The 24,796-nt window shown below is 38.0% G+C and overlaps 2 protein-coding genes across 2 annotated transcripts; both read left to right on the plus strand.

Moving 5' to 3' along the window:
• Positions 1-4,628: 4,628 nt before the first annotated feature.
• LOC138901897 (uncharacterized) lies at positions 4,629-7,255 on the plus strand. Its single transcript, XM_070189695.1, has 5 exons — positions 4,629-4,939; positions 5,193-5,467; positions 5,740-5,813; positions 6,143-6,383; positions 6,564-7,255. The coding sequence occupies exons 1-5, from the start codon at positions 4,629-4,631 to the stop codon at positions 7,253-7,255; spliced, it is 1,593 nt and encodes a 530-aa protein (XP_070045796.1).
• Positions 7,256-7,493: 238 nt separating this feature from the next.
• On the plus strand, positions 7,494-11,872 carry LOC104115049 (succinate dehydrogenase subunit 6, mitochondrial-like). The gene is made up of 3 exons (XM_009625620.4): positions 7,494-8,437; positions 10,046-10,148; positions 11,296-11,872. Exons 1-3 carry the CDS (start codon positions 8,255-8,257, stop codon positions 11,448-11,450), a joined length of 441 nt encoding a protein of 146 aa, XP_009623915.1. The 5' UTR covers positions 7,494-8,254; the 3' UTR covers positions 11,451-11,872.
• Positions 11,873-24,796: the final 12,924 nt, after the last annotated feature.

Here is a 24,796-nt window from a genome sequence, read left to right on the forward strand (position 1 = left end):
TCCTAAGCAGCAAATTATTGATTACTTTCAAGTGTAAATAATTGCACTTCTTATCTGCCTTAGCAGGTTAACTTGAACAATTTACTGAAACTTAAGGTGGATAAACTCGTTATTTGAAAAAAAAAACTTAAATAGTTGTAAATTATTTCTTTTTTAGAAATGTTGGGTGATTATTAGTGCAATTGGCTTATGGAAAGAAGGGAAGTTGTAACTGAGAAAATTCCCAAAATGGTATATTTTTCTACCAAGCTTCAGTATATGCATCGTGAAAAGTGAGCCTTCTTGAAATGGACTAGTCAATTTGGAGAAAAAAGGAAAACAAATAATGGATTGGTTAATAAAGAATTGAGGACATTGTTCAACTTCAACGTAACCTTTTGTCTTTTGAATATAATAAAGTAACTCTGTAAATATATCGTGTATTATTTTCAAATATCTCAGATGTAATCATAAGAGTCTCTAAAATTAGGCATAAAACTAAAAAGAACTACTATAATGGACCACAAAAACTGTCTTAATTTCAACCTTGTAAATAGCATGAAGGCTCATTTCCCTCCTGTTATATGTCTCTTCAGTTCCTAAGTTTCATTCAACCCATAATATGGGTGTCCAAAGAGGAAAGGGTATATATAAGTTTGCCCTCTTCTTAGCCGAGTTTCAGATAATCATGTCTTCGCTATGCAACATGTGTAATGGCCAGGAGCTGACCTATATAATCCAAGTTGAAATTAGAGTTGCAAAAAAATTGCTTGATACAAAATTACTTTTACGTCCTTGACCTGTATCAATAAATAGCAATTGTATTGTACATATATAGATTAGCTTCCTTAACTTGCATATTAGTTATCCAAAGTATAATCTTTTAATTCCTCCTATCAAACATTGTACTTAGTACCATTTTAGCCCTTGCAACAGACTAGTCCAATGACTATAGCTCGTTTGGCCAAGCTGGAAAATTCAACTTATTTTGAGAAATGTTTTTTTTTCAAAAGTACTTTTGGTGAGAATCAATTTGTGTTTGGCTAATTAATTTAAAAAGTACTTCTAAGCAGCAATTAGTGTTTGGCTAAGTTTTTAATAAGTGCTTCTAAGTGTATTTTTCTCAAAAGTGTCTGCTTCTCCAAAACTGCTTCTGCTTCTCCTTAGAAGCACTTTTTTTCTCCTAAAAGCTTGGCCAAACACTTCAAATTTGAAAAAAGAAGAAGAAGCATTTTAAAAAAAAAAGTGCTTTTGAAATTGGAGAAACTTGGGCAAATAGGCTATAAGAGGTGTGGGTGCGACTAAGAGGGTGTTTGGCTAAGCTTACCAGCTTATAAGCCATTTTTGGCTTATCTACGTGTTTGGAAAAATTAAAAGTGCTTATAAGCTAAAATAAGCGATAAGTCATAAGTCATCACTTCCAACTTATCATTTTTTACCTTATAAGCATTTTAGATTTGACCAAGATTTTTACTATCATATCCCTAATATTATTTCGTAATTTTTGTTAAAATAAAACCCTAACCCTCTCCCTACCTTCATTCTTTCCCCCTTTTTCACGACTTTTCTCCAAAACCAACGGTTCTATGGCTATCCTCATGAAACAATCAAGTTCTGAAGCATGTGAAAGCTTTGTGTTATACAAATTATAATTAGTGATACAATTAGTATAAATGGACTGATTTTAATAAAGAATGTGACAGTTATGGTGGTTAGGGGTTAGTTCCAGAAGTTAGTTAGTAGGAGCCAAAAGTTAATTAGAAGTTAGTTGAGTAAGTTGAGAAGTTGTTAAGAGAATCTCATTACAGCTAAACTATTACATATAAGGATTGTATCACATTCTTTGTATGAATAACAATTACAGTTCTTTCAATAACAATCTTCTTCTTCCTCTCTTCTCTCTTCTCTCTTTCTCTGTTCTTCTTCACCATAGTCGACCTTCGAGTTGTATTTGTTTCAACTCTTAGAGACTATATTCGAACCTCAGATTTCTCTAATCCCTGCATTAGAATATCATTGGTATCAAAACAGTTAATTCTTGGATATCAAAAAATGACGAAAGGGGGTAAATTTGTTAAAAATTCAGTGGCCGAACTTGGTGATATCAGAGAATTGATGCGACAATTGATTTCGACATTAGGCTTTTTAGTTGGGAAAGTTGCTCACCTGAAAGGCTTGGATCAGGCAGTAGGTGAATTAAAGGAACAAATGTTGAACTCCGCGAAAAGGAATGAAGATGAAGCAATTGACCCTAGTGGATCTAAATCTAGATCTAACAGCAAGGATTCCTATGATAAGTATCATGTTGAGGAGGAAGAAAATCAAACAGATGGTAGGCAGTATTCTAAATATACTCAGATTTCATTTCCTAGATTTTTTGGAAATGATTTGAGATCATGGTTGTTCAAGGCGGAGCAGTTTTTCCAAATCGATTGAGTACCAGCTGAAGAAAGAGTGATGGTAGTTTCTTTGCACTTAGAAGGTGAAGCTATGGAGTGGCATCAAGCTTTTATGAAGTATAGGAGTTACACTCAGCCACCTACGTGGACTGAGTATACCATGGCTTTGACTGAAAAGTTTGGAGAGAAACATGATGATCCTATGGAGGAATTGAAAAAGATTGTCCAGTCTGGTAATGTGAGGGATTATCATACAGCTTTTAAAAGGAGTCTTACAAGGGTGAACTTGTCACAGGAAAATGCAATTAGTTGTTTCATAGGAGAGCTGAAGGAGCAGCTTAACATAGATGTGAAAATGACTAATCCCAGATCACTTGCTCAAGCATTTAAAACAGCTAGGATGCAGGAAGCCTACATAGATGCTCAATCGAAGGAGATCGTGCAAATGATATCATTACCTCCAGCTCAAACTACCAATTTTAAAAGGAATGTGGATCAAAGATTCCAGAAAAAGCCATTACTGGTCTTACCTGTTCCAAGAAGGATCCAACCCCAAAATCTAGTGGGGGATTTAACAGAAGAAGGCTAAGTGTTGAGGAGGCCAATGAAAAAGGGGCCAGAGGATTGTGTTATTTCTGCAATGAGAAATATGTACTCGGCCACAAATGCAAGAACCTTAAGCAGGTTTATGCATTAGAAGTTGATGAACTGCCAAGTACTGAACACTCTAAAGACGCTGAGAGTTCTGAGGATTCAGAACAGATAGTGGAATTGGCTGAACAAACAGAACATATGGAGATTTCAGTTCATGCATTGAATGGGTCTATGAGGTTCAAATGCTTGAGGGTTACTGGCTATAATACCAAGAAACCTATGCACATTCTCATAGATATTGGGAGTACTCACAACTTCATCAATTCTGAATTGGTGCAACAGCTAAGGTGTCCTGTGACAACTACCTGCTCTCAGGTAGTGGCTGCTGCAAATGGTACTGGCATGAAGGTGGATAAGGCTTGCAGATTGTCTTGGCTATTGCAGGATGCTGAGTTTGAAGCCAATTTTATGTTATTACCTCTAACAAACTATGATGTGGTACTAGGTGTGGAATGTCTAGTTACTCTTGGAGATATCAAGATGGATTTCAAGAAGATTACTATGGAATTCTTCAACAAGGGAAGAAAACATGTGCTCATAGGTGTTGGAAATCAAATCAAATCAGCCAATGCTGGGAAGATAGCTAAGTTGTGAGGTAATCAACCTCAACTTGCAATGATTCAGGTTATTCTATATGTAGAATATATAAGTATGTAGTGGTATTCTTTGGAGACTAGTAGTGAAAATAGTAGTAGTAATCCTGATCTGACAGCATTGTTAGAAATAGGGTTGCTTATCGGGCGGATTGTGCGGTTATATACTCTTAACGGTTTGGCTTATCGGTTATCGGTTTTTAAATGTATTAATCCGCTAGCCACCCGATAAGATATCGGGCGGATTGGTATCAGTTTAGCTCTTATCGGGCGGTTATCGGGCGATTTATCGGATTGTTTGTTGACCGCTATAACTCAAAATAAAATTCCTATGCTCAGCAGACTACATTCCAGTCTATAGAATATGGCACCTAAGAAGATAGCTAAATAGAAGAAATAGAGAGATGTGTATTCCAACGTATTTCCTAGTAGAATCATCTCTGGGATGAGCCTATTAACAACTTATAACTATCAGAAGAAATAGAAGAGAACACTGGGTATAATACATGACATCAAAATTATCTAATAGTAACTAAATGGAATAGTAAATTATAACTAAATGTCTAATAGTAAATTAGTAATAGAGAATAGAGATAGAGTACTGGAAGTGGAAGAATGGTTTTTGATTATTTAATATATATATATATATATATTCTTAACGGGTTAACGGATTATCCGTTAAGAAAATTGAATAATCCGCCCCCAAACCGATAAGCCGTTAATAAAAAACTTTTAATCCGTTCCCCGTCCGTTAAACCGTTAAACCGATACCAATAAGCCATTAAGTTTCGGTTTCTGTTCGGTTTTTGGTTTCGGTTCGGTTTTGAACACCCCTAGTTAGAAAAGTATAAGGATTTGTCTGATAAACCTACTGCATTACCACCATCTAGAGGGATATTTGATCACCAAATTATCCTTCAAAATGCAACATAACCTATAAACAAAAGACCTTACAGATATCCTGCAGTAAAAAAAGGATATTATTGAAGGTCTGGTGAAACAAATGTTGGACCAAGGCATAATTCAGCCTAGTAGCAGTCCATTTGCTTCTCCTGTAATTTTGGTAGGCAAGAAGGATGGTACTTTGAGGTTGTGTGTAGACTACAGGGATCTCAACAAGCACACTATCAAGAACAAATTTCCAATTCCTATTGTGGAAGATTTGTTGAATGAATTGGGAGGTTCAGTGGTTTTTTCTAAAATAGATCTCAGATCAGGTTATCATCAGCTAAGAATGGTTGTTGATGACATTTCTAAAACAGCTTTTAGGACTCATTCAGGGCATTATGAGTACCTTGTTATGCCCTTTGGCTTGTCTAATGACTAACTACCTTCCAAGGTCTTATGAACTCTGTATTCCATCAGTTCTTGAGGAAGTTTATTCTGGTTTTCTTTGATGATATCGTGATATACATGAAATGCATACAAGATCATCTACAACATTTACAATTGGTATTTGAAGAAATGAGGAGGCATTAGTTATTTTCTAAGAGAAGCAAGTGTTCTTTTGGAGTTCAAAGAATTGAATACCTGGAGCATTTCATTACTGCTGAGGGTGTCTCTACAGTAATGAAAAGATCATAGTTATACAGAATTGGCCCATTCCAACTACCCTTAAACAGTTGAGAGGGTTTTTGGGATTAGGGGGCTATTATAGAAGGTTCATTAAGAGTTTTGGCATCATCAGCCGACCACTAACTGATCTCCTAAAGAAAGAAGGCTTCAAATGGTCACCAGAAGCTACTGAAGCTTTTAATGAGCTTAAGAAAGCATTAACTCAAGCTCCTATTTTAGCTCTACCTGACTTCACTAAAACTTTTGTGGCTGAGACTGATGCTAGGGGTATGGCATTAGAGCAGTACTGATGCAGCAGGGTCATCCCCTTGCTTTCATTAGCAAGGCTTTATCTCACAAGAAAACTCTTATGTCTGTCTATGACAGAGAACTCCTTGCCATTGGGCATGCAGTAATGAAGTGGTCTCAATACTTATTGGGCCAAAGATTCATTATTAGGACTGATCAAAGAGCCTTGAAGTTTCTGATGGAGTAGAAAATTCACACTAATACTTAATTGAGGTGGCTAACTAAACTTATGCCTTTTGATTACATCATAGAATACAAGAAAAGAGCTGAAAACAAGGTGGCTGATGCACTTTCTAGAATCACTGGTGTTGAACTATTAGCCATGGTAGTCTTTCCTCAAACTTCTGAAATGTTGAGTCTATTATTGATAGCTGGAATCAGGATCCAGAGGTGAAGAAGCTAATTGAGGAATTACAGGCAGACTCCAACAAACATCCTCAGTAAAATTGGTCTCATATGCAGCTAAGAAGGAAAGGTAAACTTGTGGTAGGAAAAGGATCCATTAGATAGACCATCATTTCCTACTGGCACAACACCTTATATGGAGGTCACTCAGGAGTGGAAGCTACTCTCAATAGACCGCTGACACTATTTTATTGGAAGGACCTCAGAAAGGATGTCAAAGCTTATGTACTAGGCTGTGATGTGTGTCAGAAAAACAAGGCTGATCTAGCAGCTTCTCCTGGTCTATTATCACCATTACCTATACCTTACATTGCTTGGTCTCAAATTATCATGGATTTTATTGATGGATTACCAATGGTTAAAGGGTATGAAGTTACCATGGTGGTGGTAGACAGATTGAGCAAGTATGCCCACTTCCTTGCTCTTAAACACCCTTATACTGCACAAACAATGGCACAAGCTTTCTTAGAAAATATTGTGAAGTTACATGGTTTCCCTGAGGCTATAACCAGTGACAGAGATATAGTATTCTTGAACAATTTTTGGCATGAGATCTTTGCTCTACAAGGAGTGCAACTCAATATATCCTCAGCTTAACACCCACAATCTGATGGCCAAACAGAAGTGGTGAACAAATGTCTTGAAACTTATCTCAGATGCTTTTGTGCAGAAGATTCTACTGGTTGGTTAGCTTGTCTTCCTATGGCTGAGTATTGGTACAATACCAATTATCATTCAGCCATCCATACCACTATATTTGAAGCTTTATATGGCAGACCTCCTCTTATTCACCTACCATACATTCCTGGTGAATCCGCTGCAAGTGAAGTGGATAACATTCTCACTACTAGAGAATTCAAACTTCAACTTCTCAAGCATCATTTGTCTAGAGCCCAGCTAAGGAGGAAGAATCAGGCTGACAAACACATGAGTGACAGATCCTTCCAAGTTGGAGATTGGGTGTATTTGAAAGTGCAGCCTTATAAACAGACAACCATATCTTCTCAGCCATATCACAAGCCATCTTCTAAGTTCTATGGACCTTTTCAAGTGACCAAGAGGATAGGTTCCGTAGCCTACACACTCTTGCTTTCAACATCAGTCAAAATTCATCCAACAGTCCATGTCTCCTTGTTGAAAAAATATCATGTTATTCCTGATCATATTTCTTATCCACCAGTAGTCGACATTGCTGACCCTCAATGCCCAGAACCAGAGTTGGTCTTGCAAAGAAGAATGGTGAAAAGGGAAAATAAGGCAGTGGCTCAAGTGCTTGTTAAATGGCAAGGAATACTAGCTGATGATGCTACGTGGGAATACTACACTAAGCTTAAAATTCAATTTCCTCACTTTGATCCTTGAGGACAAGGATCTCTTTTGGGGGATGTACTATTATACAAATTATAATTAGTGATACAATTAGTATAAGTGGACTGATTTTAATAAAGAATGTGACAGTTAGGGTGGTTAGGGGTTAGTTCCGGAAGTTAGTTAGTAGGAGCCAAAAGTTAGTTAGAAGTTAGTTGACTTAGTTGAGAAGTTAAAGAATCTCATTACAGCTCAACTATTACATATAAGGATTGTATCACATTCTTTGTATGAATAACAATTACAGTTCTTTCAATAACAATCTTCTTTTTCCTCTCTTCTCTCTTCTCTCTTTCTCTGTTCTTCTTCACCAGAGTCGACCTTCGAGCTGTCTCTATTTCAGCTCCTAGAGACTATATTTGAACCTCAGATTTCTCTAATCCCTGTATTAGAATATCACTTTATTGTCTAGAAACTCTTAATTCGTCCATCTTCTTTACTTTATAAAATTTGTGTGCACTGTGTTATGAAAGACGAACGTGGTGGATATACACGTTTTTAGAAAAGAACTGATGTGCTTGATGTATACATTTTTAGCAAAGTGCCATATATAATGTAGTAGTCAAATTATTAGTTTTTATATTATAGCTTATAAGTTATGAGTGTATTATAGCTTATCATAAACTAATCTAAATTTATAAAAAATAGTCTTATCTAATCAAATTTGTATTAAATAAAAAGATAAATAAATTATTTTGTACTTGAATCAATTTGGTATCCAAAAAACTCGTATAAGTCATGTTTTTATTAATAAAAATAATTTTAAGAGTATTTAAGTCATTTTAACAAAAAAACATATTTATCAGTATTTTTTGCCAAATAATTAAGGTATTTATAATTAGTTTCAACACTTTTTATCTAAACGCATAATAACTTATTTTTAAAATTAATTTCAGCAGTTAAAAATATTTTTTTATCGCCTAGGCCAAACGGGCTCTAACACAAACAATCACTATAAACTCCCCAATTTAGGCAAATTCGAACAAACAATCAATGGCTGAAGAAGAATCGTCATTCGTGAGGAGACACTGGGAAGGATACAAGGAGTTCTGGGGAGAGAGGTTCTCCTTCTTTGACAACTACTCGCCCTTCATCAAGCGCGACAAGCCACTTCCTTCTTGGTCTCCAGCTGATGTCGGCGAATTCATTGCTTCTGACCCTCTTCATGGACCCACTGTATGTATTCCCCTCTTCTTTTCCCAGTTGCCCGTTGATTTTTCGGTACTTATATGTGCATCCACAGTTATTTCGGCATTTTCTTTATCTGGGTTTTCATTTATTTGATCTATACGTTATTTTACGCATTTTTAGCTCTGTGTGCATGTGGATCTATACGTTTCTTTACGGCTTTTTAGCTTTTTGTGTGTGTGTGTGTGTGTATGTGTGTGGATTTTTGATTTGGGTTATATTTGGTTGGTCTTGATTGGTAGATGCTGTTTGATTCTGTTGGGTATTGAACAAAGTCCCACATTTTTTTTACCACATTGTTAGCTAAAAAGAAAATGAAGTTACATATAAGGTGTTGGGAAGAACCTTTTGGGAAAATCGTGTAGCCACGGCTCAAAACAGACAACAACACACCATTTTAAGAGTATGTTTAGGCTGACTTAGCCCAACATTTTAAGAGTATCTTTGGGCTGACTTATCCCAACAGATTTTGGATGTGAATCCATTCTTTGTTTACGACTATTGGGTATATGGCAATATGATTCTCTATTTCTGTTTGTCTGCTATTGTTATTAATATCTTTTTTTGGGGAGAGGAGGTAAGTTTTGGTGAAAATGGAGTTCTGTGGTCATTGATCCTTTGAACTGTTTGTCTGTTTAGCTAAATTTTAGGAGAGAAACTGAGGGCTGTAATGTCATTTTGAAAAAGTGAAAATCGTGTTTGGATGCTCTCTTGCATAGGTGCCTCTGTTACTGTTAACTGCTTCGTTGGGTGCTTAGTTATTGGATTCTGCTAGGTTGGGTCTTTGGTGTTTACTTGAATTTTCGCTTAATTACTTCAGTAGCAGAAGTATTTCTTTTCCATTCTCTGGAATTGTTTTTTGTTCATTATTTGGAAATTTGTACTTAATGCGTATTTCTTGAACCTTTGAAATGTATTTTTCCTGTGATGAAGTAATGTTTTCATGACTGTTCTAGAATCGAGTAGTTTCCTTGGAGATTAACTTGGCTCTGCTACATTCTCAATCTCCGAAAATTCACTATGCAAACTTTGTTTTCTTTTGCTTTATCAAAATAATTAATAAAATAGAAGGCCAATTACCACTTCGAAGAAAGATGTCCCTTTTGCTCTATCAAAATAACTAAGTAGATAGAAGAAAGGATGTTTCGTAATGGCTGTCACCATATTTCTGAGGATTCCCTCAAGTTTTACTTATACCCTGCCTCCAGCCGAAGGAAAACAATAACATTTATCCAAAACATCAGCTTATGTGTGTCATCCTTGTTCCTTCCACGCTAAGATTTCTTTTCATAGTTAATGGTGCATTGTTTTCATTCTGCCATCTACTTGTTTTGCTAAATTCTAGAATGAAAATTTAACTATTTTGGTTGCTAACTCTATTTGAGCATGCTGAGCATCTATTTTGTCTGTTCGCTTGATTGCACACGAGGACTTGCATAATTGTTTTATTGATTGCTTGAAGGAGTTACTTCAAATGCTAAGAAATTCCACCGGTGTTTTATTTTCCTTTCAGTTTTACCCTAAAACCATAATGTTCCCCTAATTTTTCCTTTTTGTGATGTGGAGCTGATGAGATTTTAATACACTTTTTTCCAGCTGAAGACTGCTAGGGAAGCAGCAAAATTTGGTGCTGTAGGAGGCCTAATTGGAGCTGTTTCAACTGCAGGCGTTGCTTGGAAGTACTCAAGGAGTCTGCATGGTATGTTAGGTTTTTGACGATGGTCCTCTCCTTCCACTCCTCTCCTCCCCTCCCCAAGAAAAAAGGGGTACTGCTGCACTTTTCCAATTTACACCTTGAGAACACTACAGCTGAATACACTGTTGAAACATCCACTTACTTTGTTAACTGATTTTGTCTCATCTATTTCCATGCTCGGATTATTTGGACTCTGAAAGATTGGACGTCCGTTATTGTTTATATACACATATTTGTGCCACAGGATCAGAATTGAAAGTATATCAGCAGATCTTAAATTGACTGACTGTTAAATAGTTCATTCTTTAGGATATAAATGTTGTATTTTGATCAATTTTAATGACTGCCGTATTTGCTTATTAAAGTCATATTATGTGATACAAATGGAACAGGGGGGGGGGGTTATAACCTGGACAACATCAAATCTTTGGAAAGTCAGATATCCACATGTTAGCAGACCTATCTACAGTATGCATCAATTTTAATACTTACAAGCAGTCTTATATTATACTCCAAACTGACCTTAATGATCAATAGTTGCACCTCCTTACAGATGTGTATTTCTATAAATTATCTTACATATTCATTTTCACGCTTCTCTTTCTTAATCTGAAATAGAAAATCGTCCTTGCTTCTAAGAGACATGAAATTATCTCCTGTTACGAACAAGAATTATTCACTCCTTCTCGTTCATAGAATTCTATGTGCGCAGAAGTTTCATCCTTTGTCTAGTTAGTTATTTGGTGCCTATGGTCATATAGCTAAACTAAGTATGAAGTGCTTCAGTATTGGATGACCTCCCATTTTCCCTTTTCAGCAGTCAATAGATCTTTTGGTTAGAGCGGAACTCCTTAAAATGCTTCACTCCTGCATTGTCTTGTATAGTCTGGCTCCCTAAGCTAATTTAGGTTCTGGTCCAATGCCTTGTTCAACTACATTCTTGTTCAGAATACAAAAACCAGATTCAGTGGTATCTCAATTAATCATGTATGAAGATGTCTGTCCTGTTATTTTTCCCCAATCTAATTTGAGAATGGCAAAGAGAAAGGGGTATAGCATGTTAAATTTTTGCCTTGAACCAAGAATTTGGCAGGAGCCTTGAACATTGAGGTAGTTGATTTTGGTTGCTTAATGTCGTTGCATTTGTTAGGTACTGCATTGTCTTTTGGAGCCGGTGCTGTCTTTGGCTGGACATTTGGACAGGAAGTTGCCAACCACTGGCTGCAGCTATACAGGCTCGATACCATGGCTTCTCAGGTTAAATTCATGGAATGGTGGCAGAACAAGTTTGAAGGACAGTCTTAATTTTGGCTTCAATTAAAAGATTGACGAAATACAAGTTTTGCTTTGCTGTTAGTGCCATCGAACATTTGTTATCAGCAATAAAAATCTGCGGCAATGTCCAAATTATATCCTGCCGACATGGAATTTTCGGGTGGTTTTTGACCATGAGCTTGGCTGTTTGTTTACCTACTGAGTGGCTATGATGGTAGTGCAATTTCTGGCAGTTTTCCTTAAGATAAAAGGTGGGAAATTACCAGCTCTTCAATAAGTTTGCAGTTTGGCGTTGTTTTAAAAATAGTTGATGATATGGTGAATAGTGGAATTTTTAGTTCTTACTGAACTGTATAATGTGGTTCACTTGAGATCTGAATATTCAACCCTCATGATTCCATTGGTGAGATCAATGGTATTGCTAAAATAGATGGTGTGATTTTCGGAAATAAGTTGTTTTAAGCCTTGCTACTTTCGTGTGTTTTTATATCTATATCTATATATATTATATCTATCTATGTATCTATTTATCTATATATATTATTATAAAAGCACTAATGTTCCACGCTAAATGTTGAACTCCTTTCTTAATTAGATATCTTTATAATATTAATGTACAAAAACGTAAAAGTATTCCATTAGTTGTTGAATCCAAGTCAAATACGTCCTTTATTTTAGTTTACTGCTTTAAATAGATTTATCTTAGAAGTCAAGTAAATTTAGGAGTCCTTTGTGTTAAAAAGACATGTAATTGGATTGGAGTATCTATTTGAAAACAAACATAAATCATATTATCTACCAATATAGTTGCAACTCTCAACTTTGAAATATAACTTTGATAATTTTGAAAAAACCTTGTGCATAATTGATTCGCTTGGACTGATGTTGATTTTTTTTTTATGATAAGGTGGAAATTGCATCCATGGATGGTTTGCAATATGGGAAAGTCTTACCGGAGTTGAATGCAGTTATGAAGATCAACCGAAAACCAAATAGGTAATACATTTTATAGGATTTTATTGTCTTGATTTTTTTCTTTTTTCAAGGAATTCTTCAATGGAAAATAAAAGTTACATTTTTCACGTAAAGATAGCATTTTTGTTTTTGCAAGTAATTGCAGTTGATAAAGTGTTAGCTAAGTTTATGATTTTCCCTTAGTGTTATTGGAGATAAGTTACTCTTTTAGTGATTAGACTGAATTTACAGTTATGTCTAAGGTTTAGTCTTCATGTTACAGTTTTCACATGTATTTTGTGAAGATGCGTCTTATGACCTATTATAAATGTGACTTTAGTAGTATAAAACCTTCTCACTCAATATCATTAACATATAACACAAGAAGTCATCGGAGCGAAGGGTATAAAGAGAAAGAAACTACACTAAGGACCCGTTTGGCCATAAATTTTGCCAAAATAAACTTGAGCGACATAGATTTATTATAAAAACACGAATGTTCTACGCAAAATGTTGAGCGACAAATATATACCTGAAATATTGATTTTATACCCTTTAAAAGTTAAAATATATTTTGGAAAAGATAATTGGCTTTTGGATAAAACTGTCACACCAAATTACTTATCCTAATACGAACTCACATGGAATTCTTATACGAATGAAGTGTCCTACTCATTATTGAAGATCTAAAGCTATACCAATCCCACATATATAAAAATACCTTTTTACCAATATAAAAAGGGTTATAGCATGCCTATTTGCCGCGTATCTCTTCAGATCACGTAAAGCCGATATAGTAAACTTCATATTTGAATGCATTCCTATTACTATGCTATAAGCATGTCCAAAGCTTCTTCTCTTAAAGGTGCATCCCAATAACGTTTTTTTATTTGCCAACTAATGATAATTTTCCTAACATGGTTTGATTTTGCCTTTTCTTTATTCTTGTATTTCTTAATGCTAAAAAATTTCAGTTATGTTTGTTTTGGCTTTACTTTTTAGTGATTTTTTTTTAATGATATACTTGATTAGTAATTATTATGGTAAATAAAATTACTCAGTATACATATTTCTTGTAATTAGCTACATGGTTGCACGGTAGAGGTAGACAAAGTGGTTCATGAAAATTTGTTATGTCACCTTATATTTTGCATACATAAAAGATGATTTTTATATCTTTCATCAATTATGATTAGTAATATAGTTTCCTATATCATGGTGCATATTAGGGCTTAACCTAATAATTGAGACTTTATATCAACTAATTTTTTTTTCTATTGGATTTTAGTAAATCACCGCCGCCACAAACGTTATTTGACCATGCTAGATAGCCTGCTTTGTAAGGACAATGCTATGTGAACATTGATTTTGATAATTGAGATGAATTTGTTTAATATGAAGCACATAGCAACTTGCAAATAGAAAGCTTGAAGATTGAGAGCTATATCAATTCCTGATTATTTGTTCAATAAATTCTGTCTGATAAAATTGTAATACTTTTCTAATACGTGTTTGAACTAAAGCCAGAATTACCCAAAATAAAATCTAACTAACTGAATTAAATGTAACGACTCAATCGGTCGTTTTGAGCATTTGCACTTTGCTTGGTAGTTTACGGGTATGAGTAGCTCCGTATGATGTATTATGACTTATGTGAATCGTCGTTTTTGGTTTTCAGGTTCTTCGGGACTGATTTGGAAGAATGATTCTCAATTAGGGACCTTTAAATTTGAAAGAGTTGACCAAGTTTGACTTTTTAGCATTTGACCTCGAATTGAAATTTTGATGGTTCTGTTAGCTCCGTTGTGTAATTTTAGCCTTAGGAGCGCGTCCATATTGTGATTTGGAGGTCCGTGGTTGAATTTGGATCGAAATGGCGAAAGTTAAAATTTTGGAAAGTTTGTCCGGGAGTGAACTTTTGATATCAGGATCGGATTCCGATTTCAGAAGTTGGAACAGGTCTGTAATGTCAAATATGACTTGTGTGCAAAATTTGAGGTCGATCGGACATGATTTGATAGGTTTTGACATCGGTTGTGGAAGTTTGAAGTTTCAAAGTTCATAGATTTTGATTTGAGGTGCGATTCATCGTTTTGATGTTGTTATGTGTGATTGGAGACCTCGAGTAGGTCCATATTATATTATGAGACTTGTTCGCACATTTGAACGGGGTCCCGAGGGGCTTGGGTGAGTTTCGGACGTAGTTCAGATCATTTCAAATGGTGTTTTTGTATTGCTGATTTTTCTGCTGTTACCTGTTGCTTCTGACGTTCTTCGTGATCGCGAAGGCTTGGCCGCGATTGCGAAAGGTGTTTGGTAAGTGAAGTTATTTGTTCTTTGCGTTCGCGCTTCTGAGGATACGTTTGCAATGGATTGAAGATTGTAGTCTTCGTGTCCGCGTCCATGGCTATGCGTTTGCGTAATGTTGAGCGGGGGTTGGTCAGTTTATATGGATTCTTCATCGCGTTCGCAGTGAGTTGTCCGCGATCGCGGAAGTCTGATAGTGTGTTTCATCGCGTTCGCGAGAGTTTTGCCGCGAACGCATAGTGCAAAATGAGACGCGAGGCTTCTACCGCATTCGCATAAAAGGATGCCTGGGCAGAAGTATAAAGTACTCTATTTCGAGGGTTTCGACCATTTTTATATTTTGGGAGCTTTGGAACTCGGATTGAGGCGATTCTTGAAGCAATTTTCACCATATGAATTGGGGTAAGTGTTCTCTACTCGGACTTGGTTATATTTCATGAATCTATCTTCGTTTTTGGTAATTGGATTGTGATTTTCAAAGAGGTAATTATGGGTTTTGGCCTAAAGTTTCATAATATGAATTTTGAGTTTTGAACATCGATTTGAAGTTGGATTTGAGTGAAACTAGTATGGTTGGACTCGTAATTTAATGAGTTGTCGGATTTTGTGAGTTTTGTCGGGTTCCGAGGTGTGGGCCCGGGTTGGACGTTTTGGCCGACTTTAGGCTTTTGATTAAAGATTCGATCTTTTTCATTTGGAATTGTTTCCTTGGGCTTTATTTGATATACTTGGGTTGTTTTTGGTTAGTTTCGAGCCGTTCGGAGGTCGGAACACGTGGGATGACATTTTTGGAGCATCGCTTGGCTTGCTCGGCATTGGTATTGGCTTGTTTGAGGTAAGTAACTCTTCTAAACTTAGTGCTGAGGGTATGAAACTCCGAAATACGTGTTATGTGATTAGTATTGAGGTGACACACATGCTAGGTGACAGGCGTGTGGGCGTGCACCAAGTGAATTGGGACTCTGTTATTTTCATGGCACTGTATAGAAGTCCTATTTGTTAATATTCATTTTTTCACCATGCGATAAAGTAAATGAGCTGTCCTTCATGCTAGATATAATGTTTAGGCATTATGCCGATATTATTGGGACCCATAGTGGTCGTTTCTTGCTGTCATTTCACTGATTTTATTGATATTTCATACTCAGTCATATTCATGCATTCATATCATATCTCAGTCTCAGTTATTATTTATTGATACATCATATCAGTGTTGTCGGGCTAGTTTCATGACATTGTGAGCTCGTGAGTAAGACTGGAGAGATTGATGACTGAGTGAGGCCAAGGGCATGTTTGTGAGGATATTGATACTATAGCAAGTGAGTTGTTCGTGCAACACGTGAGTTGTCCGTGCGAATCTAGATATTGATATTATAGCACGTGAGTTGTCCGTGCTAATTATAGCGCTTGGGATGTAGGAGCCCCTCCGGAGTCTGTACATCCCAGTGAGCGTGGTTGATTATATTGAGGGATTGATCTTCCCTAGACATGGATCTTGTCCGAAGCATTTATATACCTGGAGATGGATTTTCTCCATGGGGCCGGATTGACCTTCCTCGGTACTGAGTGACTGATGGTCAGTGATGTATATATTCCGGGATGGATCTTCCCTGGGCCGCGGGGGCCATATACAGTACCGAGTAATTGAGCATGATGAGTGAAAAGTGTGAGACAATAAGATTGAGTACTTTGAGAGTGTGAGTACATGATTCATCTCTGACATACATGGCATTGGCATGCACCCATGACATACATGCATAAAGATGCATTTTTTCTCATGCTGTACGGTATCACGTCATTCATGACCTTTTACAGACATTGATATGTGGGCATAGAGAGGTATTTCACCCTTGCTATCTGGAAAGAAAATGAAACATCTTATTTATTATGGAAAGGATATTTGAAAAAATTATAGTTTTCAAACTTATTCGTATTTTTGGCATTTTCGATAAAAGATTTGGGTTTTTACCAAGATACTTGAAAAGCATGACTATTTTCTGAAACTGTGAACGAGCTGAGCATTTTACTTTTGAGATACATCTCTTATTACTTGTATTATGCTGTTATGAACTGCTGTAGGATATTGGTATTGGACCCGACCTTGTGTTAGCTCGTCACTACTTTCAACCTAAGGTTATGTTTGTTACTTACTGAGTATATGGGATCGGTTGTACTCATACTACACTTCTGCACCTTACGTGCATATGTTGGTCGTTGATGTTACTGTGTTCGATGGGAGCTAGATTGAAGATGTACCTGTGTCCCGGTTGTAGCTTCCCCTTGTTCGTGGTAGCTTTTGATCTATACAACTTTGTTTATGTACTTTTCAAACAGATGATGTATTTATTTCATTTCAACTTTGTAAATTCTATTCTTAGAAGCTCATGATTTGTACTACCAGTCCTTGGAAAATGTATAAAATTCAATAAATTACTATCGTTTATTTGTCTTGTTAATATTATTTAAATTGGATAGTTACTAGTTGGCTTACCTAGCGCGTTGGGTTATGTGCTATCATGACTAGTGGGTTTGGGGTCGTGACAAGTTGGTATCAGAGCTCTAGGTTCATAGGTTCTACAAGTTATGAGCAAGTGTCTAGTAGAGTCTTGCGGATCGGTATGATAACGTCCATACCTATCTTCGAGAGGCTACATGGCATTCAGGATATACTTTGCATCTTTCTTTCCTTATCGTGCGGCATTGATTCCGTTTGAAGCGTAACTCTTTGAATTCCTTCCACACATTCGTATGCGCACATGTGCGCTCGATATCAGCTGTGTATCGACGACTTGTGATTCCATGGTTGAGGTGCGAGATGTGATTTTGGCATGCTGATGATGGGCCAGTCTGGAGGACTTGAGGCCGGGTTTTGACGGTAGCCTGAGCACGGAGATTTCAATTGTGTGAGCACATGTTTTTGGGACTTATATGTCCGTTGGTGTCCCTATTAGTGGAAAATGTGATTGGATGGCTTTATGATGAGTATGATGTGACTGCAGGATGTGTTAAGACGATTTGAATCCAACGAGAAGTGTTTCCTTGAAATGTAAAGGAGGGGCCATTGGGTGCTTGATTTTCGTTTTGATGTGACGTACAGTCTCGAGTATGAGTGCATTGAAGGATCCTTTCTATTGCTTAATGCTGGAACGAAATAGGTTCTCATGTCTTATTGTCGGGATCGGACTCAGGGAGATTAAGTGATTGCTTAGTAGTTGTGGCTGTGAAAAGGTATAGAGAGATGTCAGTTTGAGGCTAAGCATGTGGGTTATAACCTGCGAGGTAATCTACAGATGTGTGGTTTTTATAACGTTGTGTGGGGGCTTTCTTTTCTATCAATGGGGTATATTTGTGCGATTTGAGTTTGGATCGGTTGTAACTGTTGACCTGACTATTACGAGGATGAATGCGAGATTTGCAGATGATTTAAGGTATTATATGGTTTGTGTTACATGAGCTTACGAAGGATTTAGTTGAATTTTAGTGCGGGATTCTGGCAGTAATAGAGTATGGGTATCGTGATGTTATCGAGTGTTTTATCCTATGGTTGTGAGCCAAGTGGGGGAGTTTGCTATCGACGAGTTGATTGCATGATTATACGTTGTATTGGTTTCGGTTTGAGGTATACTAGTGAATCCGTTATGGCTGCAGGGGTTGAGATTGAGGATGACTCGAGTAAGGGAATTTTTGGATACGGGTTGTACTACACTCTATGGGTATATGGGAATCATGTAATGATTGAGTGGTTAATCGCGAAGGATGTAGTGTACATGGAGTAGGAATTTTCTCGGTTGCTTAGGAGTGTGGGTTACTCCCTTGGGTGTTGGTGTGCTAATGGGGCACATGTCGTTCGGTCTGTTTGGTCAGTTTAATTGATATTTGAGAAGAGTGGATGACTCTTGAGAATGGTTCTAATGGATTTAAGATTTAAATGTAGCGATTTGGAATTTTTAAGATTGGTATACGGCTAGAAACTAAGAGTTGCATTGGACGGTGTCGAGACTTGTGGCATTTTTATATCGTTGGGGATTATGCATTTCAGTATCAAGAAGGTGAAGAAAACAGTTTTAGGTTCACATAAGGTCTCTTTAGAGTGGGTGTCTCGGTTGTGGTACTTTGGGGTGTTTAAGAGGGAAGTCAGCGGCTTATGGGCCTTAGGGCGTTGTGGTTTTATACTAGAGTCTCTTGTGTGGTAAATTTTGGTTAAGGATCGTGGTGTCCTAGTAAGGAGAAGTATCAATTTGAAGTCAATTTAAAAAGGATTTGGAGAAATATGACAACTTAGTAGTATGTGGGATCAACACAGTAATGGGTATGATCAGTCATTTGGATCTTATGACGTGGCTAGTCTCTACAGGTGTTTCGTGGCAATGCTCTTGGGTTTTGGCAACATGCATGGCTGGGTTGAGTTAGAGAGATTCGGTTCTGATAGCTTGGTTATGTGCAAATGGGTTCGAAGAGTTCTCAATGGTTTTTACAAAGGTTCGAGGGGTATATTTCCTACTGGCGTGAGGAGCATGTGGTGTATAGTGATTTTCTCCTGGGTGAGATCAAATGGAAGGTTTCTGACTGAACGAGTATGTATTATTCTTGTGACTCGGAGTGGACCATGAAGTTCTCGTACTTTTCTTAGGATGGTATGGTATATGCGGTGTGTTGTGTGGGATTGAGATTTACGTGAACGGGATAACAGTTCTGTTTTGGAAGGGAAGGTCATAAAATTCTTAGGCATCATGGACGATTTCAAATGACTAGGTAAATGATATTACTATTTGGTATGGCTTTATGAGAGTATACATTTCAGAAAGGGCAATGTGTTTTGATTTATGGATACTTCACTGGTACCGCGACACTCTCCTGGTTGATCGACTGCTAATATTCAAATTTTGCTATGTGGCACGGAGGAATTTTAGAAGTATTCCTCATGGGATGCTCGTGTGTGAGAGATGTGTTAGATATTCTGGCGGTGGAGTTGGGATCAGATATGGTAATTCGTGTGTTCTATGGATTTGGAGACTGGGAGTTCTCAAGAGCAGATTGTTTCATGGTTGTGGACTATGAAGTCATGGCCGAAGCTAGCCAAGTGATAGTATGTGTTATGATTCAGTCATTGTGGGCTTTCGGAGGGTTATTTATCTATTCGTGGGTGCCCGTAGTTGATTTGGGGGTCCATTGGTAGGCTCAATTAGGATGTGTATTCTACACCGAGCCGGATTGGTTGGCTCCATACTGCTATTGTTGAGGGATGTGCCATTCGGTTGTTGTTGAGCTTATTCGTGTTCTGAAATGATCTGTGAGTTACTCTTCTATGCTACGAGGAGTTGTGATTCGTTTGTTATAAGCACACTTGGTGCAGTTCTATTTGGGTTTTATAGCGGAATTTGAGCGAGATGAGTAATTGGGTATTGTATGGTTGATGGCGTATGAGTTATGTTCTTTCGGGTTTTGTGTGGCATTGTGTCATCTGCCTCTCCGTGGTTATGGTAATGCACTTTGAGTACTTGATGTCGGATTGCGCGTGGTTATTGATTTTGAGCATGATGGCTGAGGTATTTCATATGGATCCGTGTTTTGGATGGGGTCACGCATTGCAGCGGAGTTATGTTGAGATATGATCCCTTGTGTTAGATTCATATGTTTTGGTTCTACGGTGTGTGATAGGTTCTTAACATTGCGTTGTGGTGGTACCCGTTGAGCTTGCGGGACAGTTCTCTTGTTTGAATCATTTTCGTGATTGAGTACATTTGGATTGTTGCTTATCGGTACACGGATTGCACGGGTTGTGGCTTTAGATTGCATTGATGTGTCATGTCACTAGAGTGGTCGTTTTGGATGAGATAAGGTCATTGGACCTAGAATGGACACTATTGGAATTGATTACAACATGGTTGGAAGGATAATAGCGAAAGTCGGTTTAGAAATTTGCTATAGTTCTTGTCGAAGGAGAGGGAGTTTCATGACTGGTTGATCCGATGAATGGTTATGAGTTCTGCGTGTTTCTTTCATAATCGGCAGTGTACAAAGATTTTAGGACAAGGTTTGGTTTGACATGAGGTTTATTACCGGAATTAGGTTGTTTTGGGCAACTGATGTGATTAGAAATTATTGCTATGAGTATTTGAGTTATGCGGTATATTATGTGATTACATCTGGGGTTATGGATATGGCTTGATACAGCTTGTTCAAACTTATACAGTATGTAGATGCGGGATTTTGATCTTATAGAAATTTCGGATGTTGGAAATTGGATTCTAAGTCTTATGGGCTAGGTTGAATTAAGGAAATCTCGGTTATGTTGTGTTATCATACCTATATGGGACAGGGTGACGTGCGATCACCCCCGAGTATGTGCATGGCAAGGTTACACGATAACTTGATGGTTTTGGAAACAACTCTTAGCACGTTCGAGGACGAACGTATATTTAAGTGGGGGAGAATGTAACGACCCAACTGGTCATTTTGAGCATTTGCACTTCGTTCGGTAGTTTACGGGCAAGAGTAGCTCCGTATGATGTACTATGACTTATGTGAATCGTCGATTTTGGTTTTCAGGTTATTCAGGACTGATTTGGAAGAATGATTCTCAACAAGGGAGCTTTAAATTTAAAAGAGTTGACCAAGTTTGACTTTTTAGCATTTGACCCTAGATTGGAATTTTGATGGATCTGTTAGCTCTGTTGGGTGATTTTGGACTTAGGAGCGCGTCCGGATTGTGATTTGGAGGTCCGTGGTTGAATTTGGCTCGAAATAGCGAAAGTTGAAATTTTAGAAAGTTTGTCCGGGAGTGGAATTTTTGATATCAGGGTCGGGTGCCGATTCCGGAAGTTGGAGCAGATCCGTAATGTCAAATATGACTTATGTGCAAAATTTGAGGTCAGTCGGACGTGATTTGATAGGTTTTGGCATCAGTTGTGGAAGCTTGAAGTTTCAAAGTTCATAGATTTTGATTTGAGGTGTGATTCATTGTTTTGATGTTGTTATGTGTGATTTGAGGCCTCGAGTAGGTCCGTATTATGTGATGGGACTTGTTGCTACATTTGGACGGGGTCTTGAGGGACTCGGGTGAGTTTCAGACGTAGTTCAAATCATTTCAAATGGTTTTTTGCATTGCTGGTTTTTCTGCTGTTACCTGTTGCTTTTGACATTCTTCACGATCGCGAAGTCTTGGCAGCGATCGCGAAAGGTGTTTGGTCAGTGGAGCTATTTGTTGTTTGCATTCACGCTTCTGTGGTCGCGTTCGCACTGGATTAAAGATTGTAGTCTTCGCATCTGCGTCCATGGCTATACGTTCGCGTTGTAACGACCCAACCGATTATTTTTGAGCATTTGCACTTCGCTCGGTAGTTTATGGGCATGAGTAGCCCCGTATGATGTATTTTGACTTGTGTGAATCGTCGGTTGGGTTTTCAGGTTATTCGGGACTAATTTGGAAGAATGTCTCTCAACTAGGGAGCTTTAAATTTGAAAGAATTGACCAAGTTTGACTTTTAGTATTTGACCTAGGATTTGGAATTTTGATGGTTCTGTTAGCTCCGTTGGGTATTTTGGACTTAGGAGCGCGTTCAGATTGTGATTTGGAGGTCCGTGGTTGAATTTGGCTCGAAATGACGAAAGTTGAAATTTTGGAAAGGTTGACCGGGAGTGGACATTTTGATATCGGGGTCGAATTCCAATTCCGAAAGTTGGAGCAGGTCCGTAATGTCAAATGTGACTTGTGTGCAAACTTTGAGGTCAATCGGACGTAATTTGATAGGTTTCGACATCGGTTGTGGAAGTTTGAAGTTTTAAAGTTCATAAATTTTGATTTGAGGTGTGATTCATCGTTTTGATGTTGTTATGTGTCTTTTGAGGCTTCGAGTAGGTCTGTATCGTGTTATGGAACTTGTTGGTATATTCAGACGGGGTTCTGAGAGGCTCGGGTGAGTTTCAGACGAGGTTCAGATTATCTCATAGCATTTTTGGATTTTTGCTAAGATTTCTGGTTTTGGTGTTTTTGCATCTACGGAAGAGTGTGCGCAGATACGAGTCCACAGATGCAGACAATTGGCCGCAGAAGCATAGCAGGCCATGGAGGACAGGGGTCGCAGGTGCGAAGAAATTCCTGGACCTGCGGTAGCGCAGATGCTGACTAGTGGACGCAGGTGCGGGGGTAGCTAGGAGAGATTGACTCTGCAGAAGCGAGTCCAGGGCCGCAGATGCGCGTTCGCAGGTGCGGAACCTGGAGCGCAGGTGCGGGCCCTGGAGGTGAAAGTGACTTCCGCATAAGTGGCATTTTCACCACAGATGAGGCGTCGTAGGTGCGACAATAGGCCCGCAGATGCGAAAAGTCTGGGCAGAAGGTTTATAAGCAAGGGTTCGCGATTTTAGTCTTATTTCAACATTTTGGACTAGGACTTAAGGCGATTTTGGAGAATATTTTCGAGGTGATTATTGAGGTAAGCTTCTTGTACTCGTTTTGGATCATAAAACTCGTTTCCCCACTGACTTCCCCACCTAATTAGTGATATTTTGAAGTAAAATTTGGGGGTTTAGGGCTTAAGAATTGGAGAGCGGATTTTGGGGATTTGGATGACCAAATGGTGTCGGAGTTTGATAAATTTGGTATGGTTAGACTCGTGAGTATATGGGTTATTGGATTTTGTAAACTTTGTCTGGTTCCGAGGTGTGGGCCCGGGATGGGCTTTTGGCCGATTTTGGGCTTTTGATTCAAGATTTGATCTTTTCGATTGGGATTGGTTCCTTTAGCATTGTTTGATGTATCTGAGTTGTTTTTGGTTAGTTTTTGAACCGTTCAGAGGTCGGAACGTGCGGGATGGCATTTTGGAGCATCGCTTGGCTTGTTCGGTGTTGGAATTGGCTTGTTCGAGGTAAGTAACTCTTCTAATCTTAGTGCTAAGGGTATGAAACCCCGAAATATGTGTTATGTAATTTGTGTTGAGGTGACGCACATGCTAGGTGACGGGCGTGTGGGTGTGAACCATGTGAATTGGGACTCTGTTGTTTCCATGGCACTGAATAGTGGCCCTATTTTGTTGATATCCGTGTTTTCACCATGTGATAAAGTAATTGAGATGTCAATCACGCTAGATATCATATTTAGGCTTTATGCCGATATTGTTTGGACCCATAGTGGCCGTTTCTTTATGTCATCTCACTGATTCCATTGATATTTCGTACTCAGTCATATTCATACATTCATACTATATTTCAGTCTCAGATATAATTTATTGATACATCATATCATTGTTGTCGGGTTAGTTTCATGACATTGTGAGCCCGTGAGTAAGACTAGCGAGATTGATGACTGAGTGAGGTCACGCCGCAGCATATTATATTGATTATATTTTATATGGATCGGATTGCACGCCGCAACGAGCCTTCGGGCTATATATATATATTATTGGATCGGGCTACACGCCGCAACAATATTGGATCGGGTTGCACGTCGCAATAATATTGGATCGGGCTACACACCGCAGCAATATAGCTCTTAGGCTGAAGGAGCCCCTCCAGAGTCTGCACACCCCCAGTGAGCGCAGTCGACTATATATATATATATATATATATATATATATATATATATATATATATATATGGATCGGGTTGCACGTCGCAACGGTCCTTATGGTCATATATGGATCGGGCTGCACACCGCAACAGGTATTGTGCAACGCCGAGTGATTGAGTGTGCTGAGCATTTAGCATAGTGAGAGAGAATGCGAGACGGTGAGATTGAAAACTATGAGAGTGTGAGTACATGAGCTCATCATTTAGATGCATTGCATTTGACATGCGTACTTGAGATACATACATAGAGATGCATTTTCTTCTGCTACCCGGTGTTGGTGACATTTATGATTTTACCTGTATCTTGACATGTAGGCATAGAGACGTACTTTCCTCATGCTATCTGAAAATGAAACATCTTACTTATTATTGAAAGAAGTTTTGGGAAAAAATCACAGTTTTCAAACTTACTCGTATTTTAGCATTATCGGTAAAAGATTTGGGTTTTCACTAAGATACTTGAAAAGAAATGTCTATTTTTCTGGAACTGTGAACGAACTGAGTATTTTATTTCTGAGATACCTCTTTTATTACTTGTACTATGCTGTTAT

This window comes from Nicotiana tomentosiformis, chromosome 11 (genome assembly GCF_000390325.3).
Source record: "Nicotiana tomentosiformis chromosome 11, ASM39032v3, whole genome shotgun sequence".
In the NCBI taxonomy this organism is placed as follows: Eukaryota; Viridiplantae; Streptophyta; class Magnoliopsida; order Solanales; family Solanaceae; genus Nicotiana; species Nicotiana tomentosiformis.

What these genes read in the sequence shown, in the direction of transcription:
- LOC138901897 (XM_070189695.1), top strand. Translation starts at nt 4,629, where the DNA reads ATGTTGGACCAAGGCATAATTCAGCCTAGTAGCAGTCCATTTGCTTCT. An exon ending in GGCTGAGACTGATGCTAGGG is followed by an intron (nt 5,468 to 5,739) that starts GTATGGCATTAG and finishes ATTACATCATAG; the next exon opens with AATACAAGAAAAGAGCTGAA. An exon ending in GTGTTGAACTATTAGCCATG is followed by an intron (nt 5,814 to 6,142) that starts GTAGTCTTTCCT and finishes GATGTGTGTCAG; the next exon opens with AAAAACAAGGCTGATCTAGC.
- LOC104115049 (XM_009625620.4), top strand. Translation starts at nt 8,255, where the DNA reads ATGGCTGAAGAAGAATCGTCATTCGTGAGGAGACACTGGGAAGGATAC. An exon ending in ACCCTCTTCATGGACCCACT is followed by an intron (nt 8,438 to 10,045) that starts GTATGTATTCCC and finishes ACTTTTTTCCAG; the next exon opens with CTGAAGACTGCTAGGGAAGC. An exon ending in GTACTCAAGGAGTCTGCATG is followed by an intron (nt 10,149 to 11,295) that starts GTATGTTAGGTT and finishes TGCATTTGTTAG; the next exon opens with GTACTGCATTGTCTTTTGGA.